Source organism: Diorhabda carinulata, chromosome 9 (assembly GCF_026250575.1).
Source record: "Diorhabda carinulata isolate Delta chromosome 9, icDioCari1.1, whole genome shotgun sequence".
Lineage (NCBI taxonomy): Eukaryota > Metazoa > Arthropoda > Insecta > Coleoptera > Chrysomelidae > Diorhabda > Diorhabda carinulata.
This window is the reverse complement of record NC_079468.1, coordinates 7,023,834-7,044,381: the sequence shown is the minus strand read 5'-3', so window position 1 is coordinate 7,044,381 and position 20,548 is coordinate 7,023,834. Positions and strand designations below refer to the sequence as shown.

General features: G+C 31.8%; 1 protein-coding gene across 8 annotated transcripts in view; it reads right to left on the bottom strand.

Moving 5' to 3' along the window:
- Positions 1-20,548, bottom strand: part of LOC130898064 (uncharacterized) — a 299,991-nt gene that overhangs the window by 106,868 nt on the left and 172,575 nt on the right. For 7 of the 8 annotated variants that reach the window (XM_057807100.1, XM_057807104.1, XM_057807105.1 and 4 more), the window contains one exon: positions 7,518-7,950. In XM_057807100.1, coding sequence (XP_057663083.1) covers positions 7,518-7,950 — 433 coding nt within the window. The remainder of the gene's footprint in view (positions 1-7,517; positions 7,951-20,548) is intronic. The other variant, XM_057807102.1, reaches the window with a different exon arrangement.

Below are 20,548 nucleotides of genomic sequence, written 5' to 3'. Positions count from 1 at the left end.
GGAAAATTTATTAGAATATAATAATAATAATAATAATAATAATAATGTCAATTATGTTTAAAAAACTTCTTTCATATACTATTATCATCCATTGGAGGATACAAGTTCAAGTTTAATTTTTTCCCACAATTGTGAAAACTAAATTTTTGTATTCATTCACAATTGGAAGAAGCCATAGCCCGTGTAGATCTGATTATATGCGTCAAAATGTAATAAAATTGTGAGGTTAAAAACATTATATTAGTCATTAATCATCTTATAGTTGAAATATATTGCTAAGATTGTCGTTTATCGAATAAAATATTAGATTTTACCCATTTCCGATATGTTTTGTTAAGAAATTTTTTTTCGACAATGGGAAAATGAATTACCCAGAATATCAATACAAATGAACAGTGAGTAAGTAGCTTATAAAATATTAAATAAACAACGGAACCAAATAAGTTTTTTTAATCCAATTCATTTAAAAACCTTCCTTTCATCGTGAATAGAAGTTGTATCATGGATGATATAATAGCAAAAACTAAAAAAACAAAAATCGAAAAATTAACTGAACCGAGTTTAAATGTAAATCTACTCATAATTTAAACAAAATAGGGTTACATTGTAGGTATACGTTCCGAAAAAGTCGGAAGTGAGTAGATGACGTGAAAAAAATCTTGAAACATAAAAATTTTTCGCATACAATCCCTCATTATATGCCTTTAAAGTTGCTAGATCAGAACTTATATTTAAGTATATTCTCCAAATTATACATTTCAACAAAAGGAATTTTCAATGGATGATTAAGTTTGTTCATGTTGTGTGTTTTATGGAATAAATAATTCTACACTAGTAGGCCAAAGGCGGATCATGCCCAATGGTTAACTATCCGTAATTTCTACAGAGGAAACCCATACTATCTAAATGTAGCATAACTAAATCTTTCAATCGATTTATTCAACAAAAAGGTACTCTTTATTTAACTAGATAAAATTCATGGTTTAGGAGGTATGTAGATTTTTGGATCGTACATGTCAAGAAATTCGTTCACCATAAAAAGACATTCTGAAGAAAATTACCATAAATTGTTATCATTGATTAAAAATAATTAGAGGATGTATTAAAATACAATCAAATATTTCTTGGAGGACTAATAAATAAATAAATAAATAAACATTTGCGCTATCCGGGCAGACATCTACCCGACTGTTAAGGTTGGTTGCAGCTTAAGGGAAATAGGTTTGTTTACATAAATGAGGTAAACTGGTTTCCATTATTCTTTATAAAATTATATTTTAGGAAGTGTTCTACCAAAAAAGATGACAAAAATCAATAACGAACTATACGAGCACCAGTTTTGGAGCAAAATGCAATTGATGCTGATCCCACAACTAGCGTACGCAAAATTTCTCTAAAATTTATCAATTTTTTATAGGATTCTCTAGGAACAGCTTTTTTTCTGGAAATTCATATATTCAAACAACGAATTTTGTGTTAATGTGTGGGCAAGAATAGTAGGTAATAATTTGTAGGTCCATATTTTTTTGTTAATGTTTTCCCACCCATGTTATGCGATATTCCTCTCAAGATTCGCCGAGATATGTGGTTCATGATATTTTAAGAAATATCCTCCGTATACTCCGGAAGTGTGTAGAAGTGCAAGGTGCCCACTTCGAAAAGTTATTATAGTTTTTTTTTGTTTTCATTTGATAAGCTGTTGGTTAGCCAACAAAATTTTTCTACATTTCAATTTTCTCCTTATGTAACACGATGTTCGACAGTTTGCAGTTCAATTAGAAATGTTTGATTCTGTTTTAATACTTCCTGTAAGTATTTTCAATAAACAATTACAATTTATGATCATTTTTCTCAGAATATCTAGCGACTGGTTTCTTTGGTATGTACAACGATCTAAAAATCTACATATCTCCTAAACCATAAATTTTGATCGAGTTAATCAATGAGCATCTTTTGTTGAAAAATCGATTGAAACATTCATTTCTGCTGTCTTTAGATTGTACAGGTTGCCCATGTGAAAGTTACGGACTGTTAACTATTGGGCATGAGCCACCCTTGGCCTCCAAATAGTAGTGTAAAGTTATTATTTCCCTAAAACATATTATATGGACATACCTAATCGTTCATTCATAATATTCGAATTAATAATTTAGAAATTATACTTAAATATATAATATATACAGTACACTATAGTATTTTCGCAACTTTAAAGGCCTTTAACTGAAAAACAAGGGGGCGTATGAGAGACTTTTTCTCATGTCACAGCTTTATTTTCACGTCATCTACTCATTCCCAAATTTTTGTATCAAGTCCTGGAGCACTCTTTATACCAAACATTAACAGATTTTCCAGATAACGCTAATACCAGAAAACTTGGTGATGATCCTATCATCAAGAGTAATATGGTTGAACAGTCATTATTTAATAAATTGAGTGGATAATTGTGAAAATTTATATTTAATATTATACTTATTATACGAGGAAACGCATTATAATTCTACGCGCTGAAACTAAAGGAGGTTTTGTACTCAATGTGTTATTTGTTGTGGCTGAAAAAATTGAAGAATGTGTGGCTAATTGTCATAAAGAAAAGCTACTTTCTACCAAATATTCCACCATAGTCAGAAATGGTTAGCGACGCAGATAATCTTATTGCCAGAAAAAAATATAGTGACGAACTATGCAAAAAATATCTTTTTAAGACTATATCTGTATTATTGCATAATTAAGAGAACTAAGTGAAAATCCAAAGCTGAGCAAAGAGATTGTAGAAAATCTGAAAAATGAGTTATGATAGGAGATTAATAGATGAAGTGAAAATATTATGTCGATTATATTATTAATTGGATTTTACTATCTGTTCAATAAAATGATGATTATAAATATTTCGAATTATATTGTATATTAATCAAATCTAAAATATTTCGTTTTGAATTGTGTTAGGAATTTATTTTCGTTTCATTTAAGGTTTTTGCGTTGACAATTCGTTTTCCTAAAATAAATCGAAAAGGTTAGAACAATAGCCCAGTATACGTATGCTTAAACAGAACGCCCTTGTAGATAAGTTATGTAATTTTTTCTCAGCGTTCTCTTATTTAATATTTATTTGTATCAAGTTATGTTTTCAGGCAAAATATCCAGAAATTGTATTTTTGGATATAATCCGAATTTCAATCATTTGTAATCTTGTTATAGTAAATGGAAACGTCGCGGTCCAATATAGGGAGAGTTACTTCATAACTTTTATTTTCGATTAAAATTTTTTAACTAGAGTTATTTTGTACATTATTGTACAAAACATTTTTTGTTGGTACAATTGTAATTGCTGGACACTACAAAATATTGGATTGTTCACTTCATTTTGAAGTATTTTTGACATTTGAAATTAGAAAGCAAATAATAATAGAAAACAAATGGTAAATGAAGGGGGATGAAAATTCAAGATACTTTGTTATTTAAGAAAGTGTGGGACCAAAAATCTATGATTAAGTTTTTGTAGTATGTCTAAAAAAGTCATTAAACACTATAATTCAAAATTGGAAAGAAAGAGAATATAAAAATAAAACGTGACAGGCTGATCTTGAACTAGGCAAATTTATATTTTCACTCAAACTCAAAATTGCAGCTTTTTATCTAATAATTTCAAATAAATGAAGAATTTATGTCAATTATCTATTTTTTTCATTCATGGCAAACATTATATCGATTTTTTTGGCTGGCTGGCTGGCTGGGCCATTTAGTTAAATTTTATTGGGATATTTGATTATTAACACATTACTCAATAAGCCATGTAACTAACTAAGAAAAACATGTTTATGCCAAAAAACGATTATATTCATCAATGTAATCTCTTTCAACAGCAATACCATACTAATCATTCCAATGCTTCTCTAACTTCTCGATGCCGTGCTAGGATTTGTCTTTTGCCTCAAAACAGGCTCCAGTTTCAGCAATTGCTTCTTCATTTGAGCTGAATTTTTTACTGGGTGAGCTTTTTTTCAGATCAGCGAATAGCCAGTAGTCACTAGGGGCTAGATCTAGACAATACGGTAGATAAGGAAGCAATTCGAAGTGTGATTCAATATAACCATCTTTGTCTACAACTTGTGAATCGGTGTGTTGTCTTGGTGAAGCAGTGGCTTTTCCTTCAGCTTATGAGACCGTTTTTTCTTGCTTTTTGCGTTTAGAAGATCTAACAATTCTATGTAGTAATCGTTTTTGATTGTCTCTCCCGTTTGGAGATAGTCGATGAACAATATTCCATGTGCATCCCAAAATATTGAAGCCATAACCTTATCAGCTAAGTGTTGTGCTTTTGGACGCTTAGGACATGATTCACCTGCAGTTCATTCAGGTAATAATTGTTTTGATTCCGGAATGGAGTAATGGATCTAAGTTTTATCTGTTGTCACATACCGACACAAACAATCTGATTTATTACGTGTAAAAACGGCCAAACTCTGATCTGAATCATCAACACATTGTTGTTTTTGATGAACTGCAAGTAAATGCGACACCCACTTCCTCAAGATCAAATGCATAATTGTGAACACATTTTCTTCTGATATCTTTACGGGCTCAAATAACTCACGCAATATCAATTTACGATTAGATATAACCAATTTGTGGACTTTTTGTATGCTTTCTGGAGTAATCACCTCAATTGGACTACCAGACCATTTACCATCATCGGTGTCTGTACGACCACGTTCATATTTAGCAAACCAATAACAAATGGAGCAGAGTCCGGATAACAGTTTCGAAGCTATTGCAGAGCTCTGATGTTTGTTTTGGTAGTCTTGCAACAACACATCATCTCCGTTTCCCAGACAATTTAATATTGTTATCATAATTTGTGGTTCTATTTAAAGAGAAAACCATTATCATCTTTATTTGTTGTAAATTTAGGCCTATTAGAGTTTATTAACCATTTTCATGGTTTCATCTTTCCTAGTAATCGTTTAAGTTAATTATATTATTAGTTCCACTGCGTATAATCAGATCTACATTTAGATCTAATTAATTTAAGAATAAATCTTGAAATTTGGGACGTTGATTTACATTATTGCAAAATATATTGAATTTACTATTTTCACAAATTCTTGGGAAAAAATTGGACATGAACAATATTTAAAACGCAACGATATAATGGTATTTTCTGATAATCATAATCACTTAACTATAAATTTGTGATAAAAACATATGTATTTATTACGAAAATACAGGATAGGGCAGAACTATTGCTTGATCGAATTGGCCGTCATAATATGACGGTTGTACAAAACAGAGTAGGCGCAACAGAAGCAGTGTATGTGTTAAAACTTCATTCTGTCTTCCTCTAATTATCAACAAGGATAAGATGTCAATTATTAACAAGTAGTGATGTGAAAAATACGACCTGAGGTATTGTTCCCTCCCTAACCCGTTGTTTTGCGTACGGTTTTCACGTGACCTTGTGAGCCAAACAAATGAAGTCAAGAGATAATACAACCATAGCTGTACCCATCTGTTTCTGTTTAGTTTTTGCCAATGCTAATACCAGCCTCTCTCACTGCAGCATCAACTTCTTCACAATGATGAAAATGTGAAGATACGCGCATATGAAAAAACTCTACTAACAAAGATCCCAATCCAAGCTTTCTAGAGAAAATAAATCCTGTATAAAGTATTTCAAATCAAAATATCAAATCCAAAAAAATCAAAAATTTGTGGAATGTCTGTCTACATCTGCGTCCCTTTTCTTGATTATCCACTAAGCACTTTTCTAGGCAACTATGAATCGAATTATTTATGAACAACCAATATTTTATCCTTATTAATTATCTGTACTACCGGAATTTCGTTTACGTTATTTACTTACTTATACAAAAGTCTATGTTTTCCCTGTAACCTGGTGAATTTCTCAGTCAAATAGATGGCAACTTGGAATAATAGACCGGTCGTTGTTTCGGTTTAATCTCATTGTTCAAAATGCTGCCAATTTCTACAATAATGGACACGTGAAGACACGCAAATAAGGGTGTGGGGACAAAAATACGTATATTCTTAAAAAGCTTATCAAATAAAGTAGGCGATGGTTGAGAACGTTATTGTTTCTAGTAATTTGGCAGTTGCCAGAGACAGATATTTCAATTAAGAGAAAATCATGATTAGGCAGAAAAGCAAAAAAGCCAAAAATGAAGAGAGAGGCTTTTGGTTAAAGCGGTTCACGGAAAAGTCAGTTTGCGAAAATTGGGCAGAAAATTCAAAATTGATAAGAGATATGTAAACAACAGAATGTTAAAAAATAAACAAAAAACAGCACTCTGAGAAGCAACAAATTGAAAAAAAATCAAAACTTAGAAGTCTAAGTAACAACGAAATGACGCCCGCTAAAGGTTAAGAATTTATCGACGACGAGTCATACTTTACTTTTGACGGGAGTGAATTATAAGAATTATTATTGTCAGAAATTGTTAGAAAATTAAATTCAGAAGTGTATTTCAAAAATACACAAAAAGTTCAGCTCAAATGTGTTGGTATGGTTGGCCATTATTGAGATATTTAGGAATATTCCTAACGTACCTCAACTATAGACCGATTGAGCACTTTTGAAACGAAACATATATACTGAAGGTTGAGAAGTAGCTACACATGAAGAATTAAAAAAGAGAATTTTTAACAAACTCCGGCAAACGCCAGAATCAGTATTTCATAATTTAATGAAATATTTGAAAACAAAAATTAGAAAAGCGAGCCGACTGAGTGCTTATTCAGTTATATAAAGTGCGAGTAATTATAGTGTAGTAACTATTGTCTCATAGAGTAAAGTGCAAATATTTAAATCAAAGAATAAATTAAAAGAAACAGTTTGTACGGATTATTTCTTCCCACACCCTTACGAAGAGAACTCAATTCACTAGCATCCCAATCCAAGCCCCGTAGAGAAAACAAATCTTGTTTCAGGGTTATCTAATTACAAAACCAAATCCAGCACAAGCAAAATCCGTGTAAAAAAAAATCAAAATTTGTCGAATCTTTGTCTATATCTAAGATTCTCTCATTAGCGATGCATTTAGGTCTCTCCTAACAGTCCAGTTAGGACTGTTAGGAGACGTAAACGAATTCTTTATAAACAACTGAAATTTTATCCTTAACAATTTGTAATACAGGAGCTTCTTTAAAGTGATTTACTAAAGATATTTATCGCGAAGCACTTCTGGCCATGTCTGACTATGTTATAATGCTTTTAAGCGGCAGGGATCACTACGATAACATGAAATTTGCAATAATTTTGCATTCTTTTATATTTAAAAATTAATCTGCCCTACCCTGTAAGCAAAATTGTAATCACCTTAACTCCTCCCAATTTCTGCCTTTAAGAATTTCCTAAAAAGTACGTACTCTATGATTGGAAAAAAATTGAATGGTTCCTTAAATCTATATTAATGCAAAAATAATCCGGATTTTCTCACTATTACTTTTTAAATACTCATTTCTAAATTAGCTTAAATATATACAATGAAAAAATAACAAACCTCCTATAGACTAACGGTGATCCAATGGGACTCTCTACCATATCTCTTCTGTAGACTCTAGGAGACCCGAACGGAGAGCCCCAATTAATTACAGGAGTAGGTCGAGTTCCAGGTTCGAAATAATCCCAATCGCATTCGTCTATAGGAAAACTCGACGTAGTTGAGGTGCTATCGTTATCGTCTTCTTCTCTAGACGAAGTTTCTTCTTTGGAGGATCCATCTGAGTTAATGAACACCAGCTTGTAGTCGTCGCCTTCTGGTAGCAATATATCCCAAAGATCGGAATCTGGACCTCTGCGCCAACCTGGGACCAGACCAGTGATGCGGTCAGAGGACAATTGGTTGGATAATTTGGATTTGAGGAAAATTATGGTAGAGCCCGCCACCGTTAAGGTTAGTGCAAGGACAGGATTTCTATAGATTGCTACATTCGCTGTTAATACAAGTTAAAAAATGTTTGTTAGTAAATGTATATACAAGATTTATTCATGAATGTTTTTGATTTTGTTGGTTGGATAGGATATACAAAATTTAGTATAAGTATGTCATAATTTGTGTTATTGAATATATGTGTGTAACAATTTCTGAATCATGGTAAACAGTTTGACTGCTACGTATGTTTACTATTTACTTAACAGGTTGGAAAATGGGGAAAATTAAATTCGAAGCATTGTCGATGTAATTATATTTTGGAAGCTGCAAATTTCATTCAGTCAAATAGCTCAACATAATTGAAATATCTGATAGAATAGACAGAACAATATGTTTACTAAAGAGAGGGATTCTGGTATAAACGTTACTATGTTAATTCCAATTAAAATGGTTCTCAGTGCTAGTAATTTACAGTAGACGAATGTAAAATTTTCACCAAAAGTATTTGAGAATGAATTTTGGTCAAAAAAAAAACAAATAGAAGCGTTGTAGTATTATGTACTTTTTTGTTTTTATTAAAAGTTTGAAATTCGTACCTGTTTGAAACAATTTACTCGAAACAGATATTTATGGGCATCATACTAATATTATTTTATTTACGGTTGCTCCTTTTAAATTGCATATCCTACGTACACATATGCTGCTGTTTCCAGGGTAAGCTAGATTGAAACTTATTAAAAAAATTGCCTGACAAAACATCTGACGGTAGGATAAAAAATTCATCAATAGGGAAAAATTTATTCTACCAGTCAACAAAACTGATCTTGGATTTAAATTTAAGTGTATCAATATAAGTTCTCTAGAATAATGAGGTAAAACTATGAAAGGTATATTTATTTGTTTAAATATCCCAGAGTACTTGTATTAAATATACTTATCTACGAATCTACTTAAAACCCACACTTCATTTAGAATATAGACTAAAAAATGAGATTTTTGGAATGAATCTTGCTTAAATTGGTCTTTAAGAATGATTCAAATAATAGAAGCTGATGATGAGAAAATTGAAAGAGTATATTATAAATATATAGGATCAGAAATGACAAAGAAAGGAACTATTACCCACTTTCTAATAATAAGCTAAAGAATCCACTATTGAGTAAAGTTGAAATTATTAGAAAGAAGTTGTAAAGACTAAATAATCTGTGAAAATACTATAAAGTATTAGTGTTATACATTTTATCCTATGCTTCAAACGCACACTTTATAATATTCCCTATGATAATTAACTCTTTACAACGTTTCTTGAATAATTTCACCTTTATCACATTGTACAACAATGAATTTCAACTTTACTCAATAGTGGATTTTTCAGCTAATTATAAGATAGTCATAATCCCTTTACTATCGACTTTCCTTCAGATTTCTGTACCTATATTTCCACAATATGCTTATTCAAAAGTGTCTCCATGCATATATAATTAAAGTCATGAAAATTTGTTAAAATTAAAGGTGTTTTCAAAAAAATTAACTTTTCAATCGAATGATAAGATTTGATTAGTTATTGAAGTTATTTTTGAAGCCTCATTTGGCTCATATAAATGATTTATGTAACTAAATCGTTATGAAAAATTTAAAATCTAGTTGAAAATTCCACTATAGAATAACGAGAAGGAGAAATTACCCATTTCCCAGACAGAATTTACCCCGCGAACCTTTGACTGCAAAGCGACGACCTTACCACGCGACATTCAGCCATATTTGTTAAAATAGTCATCCCACAAATCTTATAATAATATAACAGTCAATAAAAATTAAAATCGAGCCAATAGTATCAATTTAGTCAATTTTTATCTTCGTTTTCATTTTCTCTGTATATATCATTAAAATTATAAGATTGTGCTCAAATTAAAATTATTTTTTCAGGAAAATTGACTTTTCAATCATATTCTGAATAAAATATGATTAGTTATTGAAGTTATTTTACATTTGAAGTCTCATTTGGCTCATATAAATGATTTATTTTACTAAAACTTTAGGAAAGGTGTAAAATCAAGTTCAAAATTCCATTAAAGAATAATAATAATGTGAAATTATCCATTTCCCAGGCAGAATTTACCCCGCAAACCTATGACTACAAAGCTATGACCTAACCACGCGACCGTTAACGCATATTTGTTAAAATAGTCGCCCCACAAATCTTATAATAACAGTTAATGAAAATTAAAATCGAGCCAATACTATCAATATATTTAATTTTTTTCTTCGTTTTCATTTTTTCAAAAAATCTCACTTTCAAATTACTAACTATATCTTCATTGTTTTGTGTAGCGTCATCTATTGATGAAATCTCAAAGATTGAATAAAATGTTCAATAGCAATAGCAACAGGTATTGTCTACAACATTTTGGTTTACTATACTGGAAAATAGGTTTTTTAGAAAATTTCTGAGGCTTACTTGATTTTCAAAATCCTTATATGCTTTTTTGCCAAGGAGGGCTAAACTTCTAAAATAGTTATTGGAATCGATAATTTTTTATCTTTTCAAAAGTCGTTTCACAGATTGTTTATTTTTGTTGGTTTTATATATATATATATATATATATATATATATATATATATATATATATATATATATATATATATATATAGAAATAAAATTACTTTACCTGGGTATATTTGGAGAACTACATTATTTGTTAATTTTCGATATAATACAGTTTTATGCGGTCGTTCTAATACAAAAGATGGGTTCATTTTCCAACTCTGACAAGTACTTAAAAATTTCACATTTATCAATTTTCAGCGGTTCGGTAAAGAGTCATTCTGTAATATGGACTTAATTTGAATCTAGTGGCAATTAAACTAATTATTTATTTTTTAAATGTATAAAGATAGCTCATAAAGAAGATACATGAAATAAATGCATAACTATAATTAAAAATGTTTTATTAAAAATCATTGTAGATAATTCTCAGCTAAATAAACAAAAGTTTTCAAAACTTTTTCTATGAATTGATAAGTTTTACGAGGATGTATTGATATTTAGTTAGCCTAGACCAGTTCCATGCATAAACAAAATTTTGCGCTACCATAGCAATGAACAACTTATTAGAAGTGTCAGTGTAAAGTTTGACGTCAAAAAAGTAAACCAGAGATACGCAATAAATTGAACGGAAAAATATGTCCACCGAAATTGTGAAAATCGAAAAATTGGAGTGTCGAGCCATCATCAAGTACCTGTATTTAAAAGGGTGATCATTGTCCTTCGTATGCGACCGTCAAAAATTGAATTTTCCATTGAAGATGATGACCGATCGGGAACTGATATCTGAAGCACTGAATATTTCATACGAACGCGTTCATCATATAGTTCACGTTAATTTGGACATGAGAAAAATTGCTGCAAAATGGATCCCAAAATGTTTGAATGTTGACCAAAAGCGTTCAAGGGTAGAATCATCGCGTTCGATCTGTGCTCGATTTGAAAACGATGTAGACTTCTTAAACCAAATTGTTACAATGAATTAAACTAATGTACATTTCTACGATCGAGAAACAAAGCAACAATCGATGGAATGGTGACACTCTGGTTCCCCAGAAGTTTCGTGTCCAAAAATCGGCTGGAAAAGTTCTTTCTTCGGTTTCTTGGGATTGCCATGGAGTACTCATAATTGATTTTTTGGATAAGGGTAGAACAATAACTGGAGATTACTATTCGATATTACTGACCACTCTACGGGAAAAAATTAAAGAGAAAAGACAGGGAAAGCTATCCAAAGGTGTTTTGTTTTTGCAGGACAACGCCCCTGCACACAAATCTCATGTTGCCATGCAAAAAATTCGTGAATTAGGGTTTGAATTACTAGAACACCTCCCTCATTCACCAAATTTGGCTCTGTCCGATTATTATCTCTTTCCTCAGATGAAGTTTTAAAGGTAGCAAATTTTCTTCCAACGAGGAGGTAATAAAAGCTGTGGAGGTCTGGTTTGCAAAGCAACATTTTTTTTAAAGGTCCAGAGACGTTGCAGGTTCGCTATAATAAATGTATTCAATTGAGAGGAGAATATGTTGAGTAATAAAATATTTTGACATTAAAATTTTGTTTGGTTCTATAGTAGGCTAATAATTTTCCAATATATCCTCGTATATCCCCGTTTTATATAAATTGAACGTCCCTAACAATCAGCATCATTACAAAAATTGTTCTCAAGAATTCAAGTATATTTCTTTACTATTTCGAGAAATAACTAACAGTTACAACAACTGGGATAAAAGGAAATGAAAGCCGCGATAGCAGTTTGAAATAGAGACGGCGAATTTCTCAAAAAAGATCGAATCAATAAGAATCGGTTGATGAATCGGTTATAAAAAAATCGAGGTGTAAAGGATCTATTTCTGAAAAATCGATTTTTTTTCAACTTTGAATTTACAATGTAAATAGAAATTCATTTTAAGAAAAACAAGGAAGATACCTTAATAAAAAATCTCTGGGATCTCTTTTCAATCAAATCAGGGAATCCTTAGTTCAGGAAATTCGATAATAATAATCAATTTTCAAAGTATCTTATCAGATATAAAAAAACCTATATTTTCTATATATATTTACTATATTAAAAAGTTAGGAAAATTGATAAAATAGCTTATATCCCAATGCTTAATATCTAAGCTTTTCCAAAACAATAGTCTGTCAAGTCTACTGGATCCAAGTGGTTCCAGTTGTTTGTCAGTTTTGATGTCGACAATTATAAAAATGCGCTCACAAGGAACAGACGATCCCACGATAGGCGATAGGTATTTATACACATCACTGCTATTGAAGAAACATGCCGATAGAGATTTTTTTCTTACCAGTAAAATATAAGATCAACTGCCTGCGATAAACAATGTTCAAATTCTTCGTTTAAGCCCTGACTTTCCAGTGCAAGGGTATTACATGTAGAGAGCTGCTTTTTTACTGCTGCTAACATAGTCTTTTTTGATATTATTTTCACGGCCCTCATAATCAACAAATACAAAGATTACAAATGTAATTTTCTTTATTAAAATAGGCAACGGAAACTGAGCACACAGTCATCTCACTTGGAAAATCGAGTGTCGTTTTATATGGGCGAAGTATCGATTCACTGAATCGATTCAACATATTTATTTGGTCTAGAGAATCGAGTGAAAATGTAACATCAAACAAGAATATCGGCAAAAAATGACTAATAAAAGATAGAAGATGCCTCAGGATAATACATCGAAAAAGTTTAGATTTGAGAAAAAATTTATCTCGATACCAATTTGAGGAAATTAATGGGATCATAATATAATACAATATATGAACAGAAATACCGTTAAATGGTATACGAACGGATCTAAAACAGCAGACAGAACTTGAGAATCTATAGAGGAACTATCGCAAACAGATCATCATCCTATCTGATAGCAAAGCAGCTATTAGAGCTTTAAGCTTCAATATTATGAAATCCACACTCGTTTGGGACTGCCTAGAAAAATTAAACGAGCTAGGTAAGAAAAATAAAGTTACCCTAGAATATATTTCGGGACCCACCGAACTGAAGGGAAATGAAATAGCTGATAAGCTCTCTAAAGAGGGGGCAGATAAGCCCTTCATGGAACCTGAACCCTTTTGTGGTATCAGGTATAGAAGAATGGAAAAAGCACTGGAAAAGATGGTAGATAGGAGCAAAACCAATTATTGGGACAATCTATAGAAACTGAGACAGGCAAAGACTCTACTAGGAAACTATAACCAGAGAAACGCTGCAGTTAGCCAGTAATTAAGAGTCCTATTGGGGCACTATTACCTCAACAAACACCTGAGGACATGCAGATTTTGTTGCACAGAGAGAGAAACCTCTATCCACATTCTCTCGAAGTGTGAAACACTAAGGAACTCCAGAGCACTGCACCTAAGATAGTATGAAATAGAAGATCTCTGGCAGCTACAGCCGTCCTACATTCTAGACTTTCTAAGAGGATTGGGATTAATACATCAATTTTGAACAATGAGCTCCCCCAGTATAGCATATGTACATACATCCAAGAGTACAATTTAGTATTTTCTCGAAAAAATGTGAAAACCAACAATTACCATTAATAAAAAATTGTTGATTAAAAACATTGAGTTATTTTGATGCACGGGGTATAATATTATTGAGTAAAAAGATTTTCTTAAGCTAAAATTACTTGACGCTTAGTTACTGTCCCCCATTTTCTTATCAAAAATTTCATATGCAATTTTTGATATCTGCCTAATTTAATTAATTTTGTGAAAATTAACATCCCCGTATGGAAACTTAATAATATCTCAAACAACTATCGAGATATGCTGTATATATACTTCTTTCAGTTTATAAGAGAGTCAAGAAATCCAGTATATATGAAATTATTAAAAATAAAAATATTGTCCCTTTATATCCACTTTTCTAAATTATCTTCAGTCAAGATGGAAATTTAAATATGTAAATAGGGCATATAACAAACAAATTCATCAGAGAAAGGTGCGAGAGTTATATTTAACGAAGAACTTCTAATTGCAACTAGTCTCTAAAGAGTAGAACTCTGTTAACGAAACAGATGTCACGTCTTTCAAGTATTTTATTTTCAATAAAAAATTGATCAAATGAAGCCTATCGTTCTACTAAGATGACATTCCCAATATACTAGAAATGTTACGTAGCATATGAATGAAAAAATAGTTACTTTTCTCAAATTCAATTCAAGCTCTCATATCAATATTTAGATGATATAAGTAATAAAACCACTTCTGAATAAAACACATATTTCAAAATCTTGTCAAAGACTCACTACCAAACCGTTCAAAATTGATTTGTCACTTGCACATCTTATTTCACGGAAAATATACTTAATTCCAGCAATCAGAAACAAGAACTAACCTACGATTCTGAAACAACATCGGCCTCCACCGTCCATCTTATACAACCTACTTGTTCCAAACGCAGCGAGGGCGCCCATTATGGGCATATGCATATATCTACTACACCTCCACGGTACCAACCATCGTACGAGTACCATGTTCCCGAGTACAAATATTTTGTCACCGATTTCGAAAAATATCGAGTTTGGTAAGATTCAGTATTGGACTTAGGTGTGTTATGATTTATAATCAATTATATATAATAATATGATAAATTATATTGAACTATTAAAATAATACCATAGAAAATAAAACAGGAAAAAATAGAATGGTTTGATGTTAAATGTAAAGAAGACACAAATTGAAAAGTAAAAACGAGCCAAACAGAAAATGTTAAGACCAGAACAGATAAAGTTGAAAAACGGTATGATGGGCAAAGAAGAATAATGGAGAAGACGTGAATAGTAAAAGAACGAAAAAGAGAGGAGAGCAGAATAAAGCGCATACAAGAGTAATTTCTAAATGGAGAAATGACGAATTTCTATAAAGAAATAAGATACAACAAAGGGCAATCAAAGCAGAGCAATATATTTATAAAAAATAATAATGAGAATTAATAATGGATGAGACCAAAATGGTCCAAAGATAAGAAGAGCACTTCCAAGATATATCAAATGCAGAAAACAATAGAGGAGCTTATAACCCAAGATTTGAATAATAACGAAAGTATATTGCCACCATTGATGGAGGAGATACTAGCAATTGTACAGGGGCTAAAAAACAGTAAATCTTTGGGATAAGATGGAATAGAAACAAAATTAATGAAATACGGTAGATTTGCACAAGAATCTATCATTTGATAAGTAACATATGGGAAAAAGATATAATACCAGGTGGAAAATGGTAATAATGGTACCAATAAACAAGAAAGAAAAAAAGATGAAAGTAGCTGCTACAAAGGTGAAGTGCTATTAGATACAGACTATAAAATAATGGCTAAATCATAGATAGAAGTTTGAGAAAATATAGAGAAAACTTATTCGGAGACTACATCAGATCTGGAAGATCAATCAAGACCGTATTTTCACTCTGAGGCAAACGCAAAGAATGGGGTATGAGTATGATCTTACTCGGTTTCAAGCTTACGATTCTTTGAACAGAAATATATTGTAGAACACTATGAACGATCTTAGTTTTCCAAAAAAAGCTAATAAGTCTTACCAAAATAACACGCGAACATACTAAAACGAATATTAAAGCAAACCAAAGAATATCAAAATGTTTCCAGACTAACACAGGATTAGAACAGGGAGATCCGCTATCCACTACGCTGTTTAATATAATATTAGAATGGATACTACGTAAAATCGGTTTGAATAGAACGGAGATACTAAAACCACGGACACGTAACTACTGGCATACGCAGGCGATGTCGGAATCCTTTCAACATCGGAAAATAAGCTTAAGGAAATTTGCAGAGCCTTCATAGAAGCGGCAGAGAATCGAAGTTCTTGATAAATACAACACCAAAAAGGAAAAGAGCATTAAGAAGTTTTTCATTACAATTGATTGAAGAAAAAGCAATGACTTTAACTTTAAAACGAGTTCAGAGTTATGAAGTGACGAGGGAGAAAATCTGGAAGCAAGGATGACGAAGTGAAGTAAAGAATTGGGAGCACAGATTGCGATAATAAGTTTCAGTAAAATCTCTAGAAAGACAAAGCTACTAGGGAGTAAAAAGAAGGAAGAATTGTGGCTGATAACAACAAATAATGAAATACGGGATTTATTTGGGGAAGCATAGCTAAGCAAGATAAGATCCAGAAGAATATAGTGGCTGGGTCACATCCAGACAATGCCAGATTTTAGAGCAACAAAAAAAATGATAGATATAGAGCAGGGAGGAACAAGAAAAAAAGGAAGACCAAGAAAAAGTTGGTACGCAGAGGTAATAGAAGGCATAAGAAAAGGAGGAACTTGGGAATGCAAGAAAATAGGAAAGAGTGGAAGAGAATCACTTCCATACTATGGAATGTCTATTAGGCTGGTTCGCCCAAATGGAAATTGATAATGATATTATCGCGCAGAAAAGATTATACATAAAAAGAAGCTTGGAATAGTAACCCCCAAAATAAGAATTCCGTTATTTGTTTATAAACAATTCCTATTATTTAGGAATGACTTAAAAGGGTTGAAGATATAATAATTAAATTTTTTAAATTGAAAATTTGCTGCTCTTAAGGAATATTCAATTGTTGGATTGTTTATATTTCGGATTTCATTTGTTCAACGGTGAACCAAATAATGCTGAAATAAGGGGAAATTTTACCACCCCAAAATAATTAGCATCGGGTAGATTTTCAAGAAAAAGAGCCTAAATAGAGCAAATTTAAATTTTCATGAAAATCGAGGTCGTATGTCAACATTATATGGTTTTAGTTATTCATCGCCGATGATTGGACTAAATGATTGAGGCAAACATTTGTTCAATTCAAGATTAATTAATATTTTTCACCCATTTCTACGGTTGGACGAACGGTGCAGCTTAATCACTCAAACTATTTCAATTTCTCAATGGTTTGTAAGTGGATAATTTTTTGTGAGTAATTGATTTAATTGGGAATGGATATTATTAAACATGTGATTGCTTCAGATATTGGAGAAAGTATACTTTTTTCTGGTACACACTCACCGTTAGATAAGCGAAAAACAGATGAAACCAATCTGAATTACTCGTATATACGTATATTATGTTAAAATTTGAACTCAATTGATGCAGAATATTTTGGGTTTTTGAAGCGTATACAAACAATTTTCAATGCGTGGAAGATCTGAAAATGTTATTTAAGGTTTATATTACCAAAAAAAGACACGCTTTCTATCCGGCCGATCATTAACTGAAACCGAAATAAACATCGCTTAAGTGAATAACGACTGAATCTAAAAGAGGAGTGTCCTTTTATTTTTATACTCCGATGTAACCCTTTATAGTCGATAGAATATATAAAAAAATTTCTACTACATATTCTGTGTGTTTATTCAATTAGATACTTTCTCCAAATTTTCAGTCTATCTAAGCGACTCTAATATTCAATCCACTCAATTCGTTTTGTTTCACCCTTCCAAAAATTTCTGCCTAGGGAATTTTCTGTCAATTAATATGTAACGTAACATTTAATCGGTCAATTGAAGTCGTATTTAATATTCTAACAGGTGAGTTTGACGGTTTCTTGGAGCTCCACGTCAGTTTGGAAACGCCGCCCTCAAAGTCACTGCTTCAGTTCACGGAAAAGATGAAAAAAACTCGGTGCTAGGTCAGGACTGTATGGTAGGTGTTCGAAAATGTCTAAATTGCTAAAGGAGTTGTTGGATTACACGAACGCTGTGGATACGGGTATTGTCGACGTGTCGAACAATTCCAGAACAAGTCAGCATGCCTTTTCATTTGCTTTAAATAACTCTCCGTAAGCGTCGAAAAATTTCACAGTGTAAATTTGCATTAATTTTTGTTCCATGCTGCGTAAACTTTGCAACACACCTTTGGACAACCCAAAAAATAATTGCCATAATCCTACCGCTGTTGGAAAGTTCGTTCGAATTTTGTGGGTCTCGTTGAAGGATACAGAATCCATGTCTTATCACATGTCTTAATGAAGTTAGAAAAACCTTCTCCATCGGTATTAGAATCTCCAAAGCCGTACCAAAGCTGTACCTATTCGGCGAGTTTTGTGGTTGCCATTGAACTTTGGGACCCAGCGAGCGCAAATGTTTCTGTAGTGCAACATTCAGAAATGGTATCGATAATTCACGCTTGGTCAACTCGTTGAACAATATCTGTAGCCACAGACTAGTGTCCTTGGACATTCATAAAGGTGTCTCCGTTCACTCCATTCAATCTTCGATGAATTTCCGCGGCACTGTTCCCTTCTGCATGACGAATAACAGCTCGCAATTCACTTGTCGCAAGAATCAATAATGACGGCCTTGTTTATGTGACTGCAACTCAACGAGAAGTGACCTGTTGGAAAAGCCAGTGACAGAGCGTTTGAGCGGGAAATATGCGCAATCGCCTACTACGCACAGCAATCACCTGCTGCATTCCTGGCCATCATACATTAGTGACTTTTGGTTCTTGTAGTTTTATAAAAAAAAAAGAAAGCGGTTCTGGGTTTTTAAGAAATACATGTTTCTACAAATATTAAAATTATTTCAATTAATTATGAAATCAAATTATGTTTGTTAATGCTTATATGGCTGACTTCGATGGACGGACAACTTCTTCTGGTTCGGTCCTCGATTCTTCATAATCATTTGTTTAGATATATATTTTTAGTACGATACATAATGAGGAATATGAATAGAGTGTTTCAATGAAAATAATAATAGATTTCACAGAAAAGTGTATTGAACAAGAATTTGTTTATTTGTTTCTTATGTTGTCTGACAAAATATCAAACTATATATAAAATTATTTTGTATTTAGTTCTTCCAATATTATTTATTGATATTATCATAACACACATATTTCTAATTTTTCAACATAAAGATTACTTCCTGTAAACAATCCTTGATTTATTATTCCTCATCCTGTATAGTATGATCGATATATTTACATTTTTTAACAATTTAAAAACCAAAAAAATCATGCACTTCTTTATACTTTTGCATATATTATATATATGTGGATATCTAAAATTTCATTTCCATTAATGTTAATTTCTTATCCTTGAAGCGTCGAACAGAAATATAAAAAATTAATTTGTGAACATTAAGTATTTTTGTGCAAATATTATTAAATAAGTGTGTGCCAGAAGGAGAACGAATAAATCAAATATTTTCACGACAGTTTCACACCAATTAATAAAAAAGATATCTTTTACAATTCAGGGTCATTGGACCTATTTGAGTTTTTCCAAGCATTAAATGCCATCTTCTATATTAATCTAGAAATAACTCAAATGCTATACTTAGGTAACTGTAATACAAAACCAATTAATTCTACACTGAGTCATAAGGTTGCGCTGGTATTCAGTAAACTTTCCCACTCACAGATTAGTACTAGCGTGAAATGAATATAATTTTTTTTATTTGGAGATTCAATATACCTTTTAAAATTCAGATTTTGCGTTACAGTTTTTGAGTTAGTTATCTCAGAAGAAAATACCGATGTCTTTAAAACAACAATTCGTAAGAATCCATAGGTTGCCATATACTTTATCTTGAGACCTTAATCACATTACAGCTACAATAAATATTCTTTGTAGTACATTATGGAAGAAGCAAAAAGTTTGGTATAATGATATCGCTAATATGATAAAATGGTAGTTTTAATTGTATTTTAAGTCTATGAAATAATAGAAATTTTTTATTTTCCACCTTCAAACTTCCAATTTGAGTTTAAGCAAATTCTCACAAATTCTGTTGCTGTTGTGTTAAGTCCATAATCGGGCGTTGTTGACCTCTGTGTTGTTCTCTCCATTTACCACAGATAAAAGAGAGGTACTCTCTTCATAGATTATACTTTTAGGAAAAACTAGAACAAACCCCAACATATAACTTTTACAATACGTAAGAAAATCTGTAATATTGAATGGCAAAGAAATCCCACAAGGTGACGAGTTTTTAGGTATGCATTTGGTCAGGAGAAAATACTTCAACTACAGTCTCAAGTTGAAGAGTATCTAGGTACTGGCTACAACTATTCATTTACAAAACCATCTTAGAATCAGTCTGTACCTCTGCACTGAAATTATAGGAAACAGCTGCAAATTG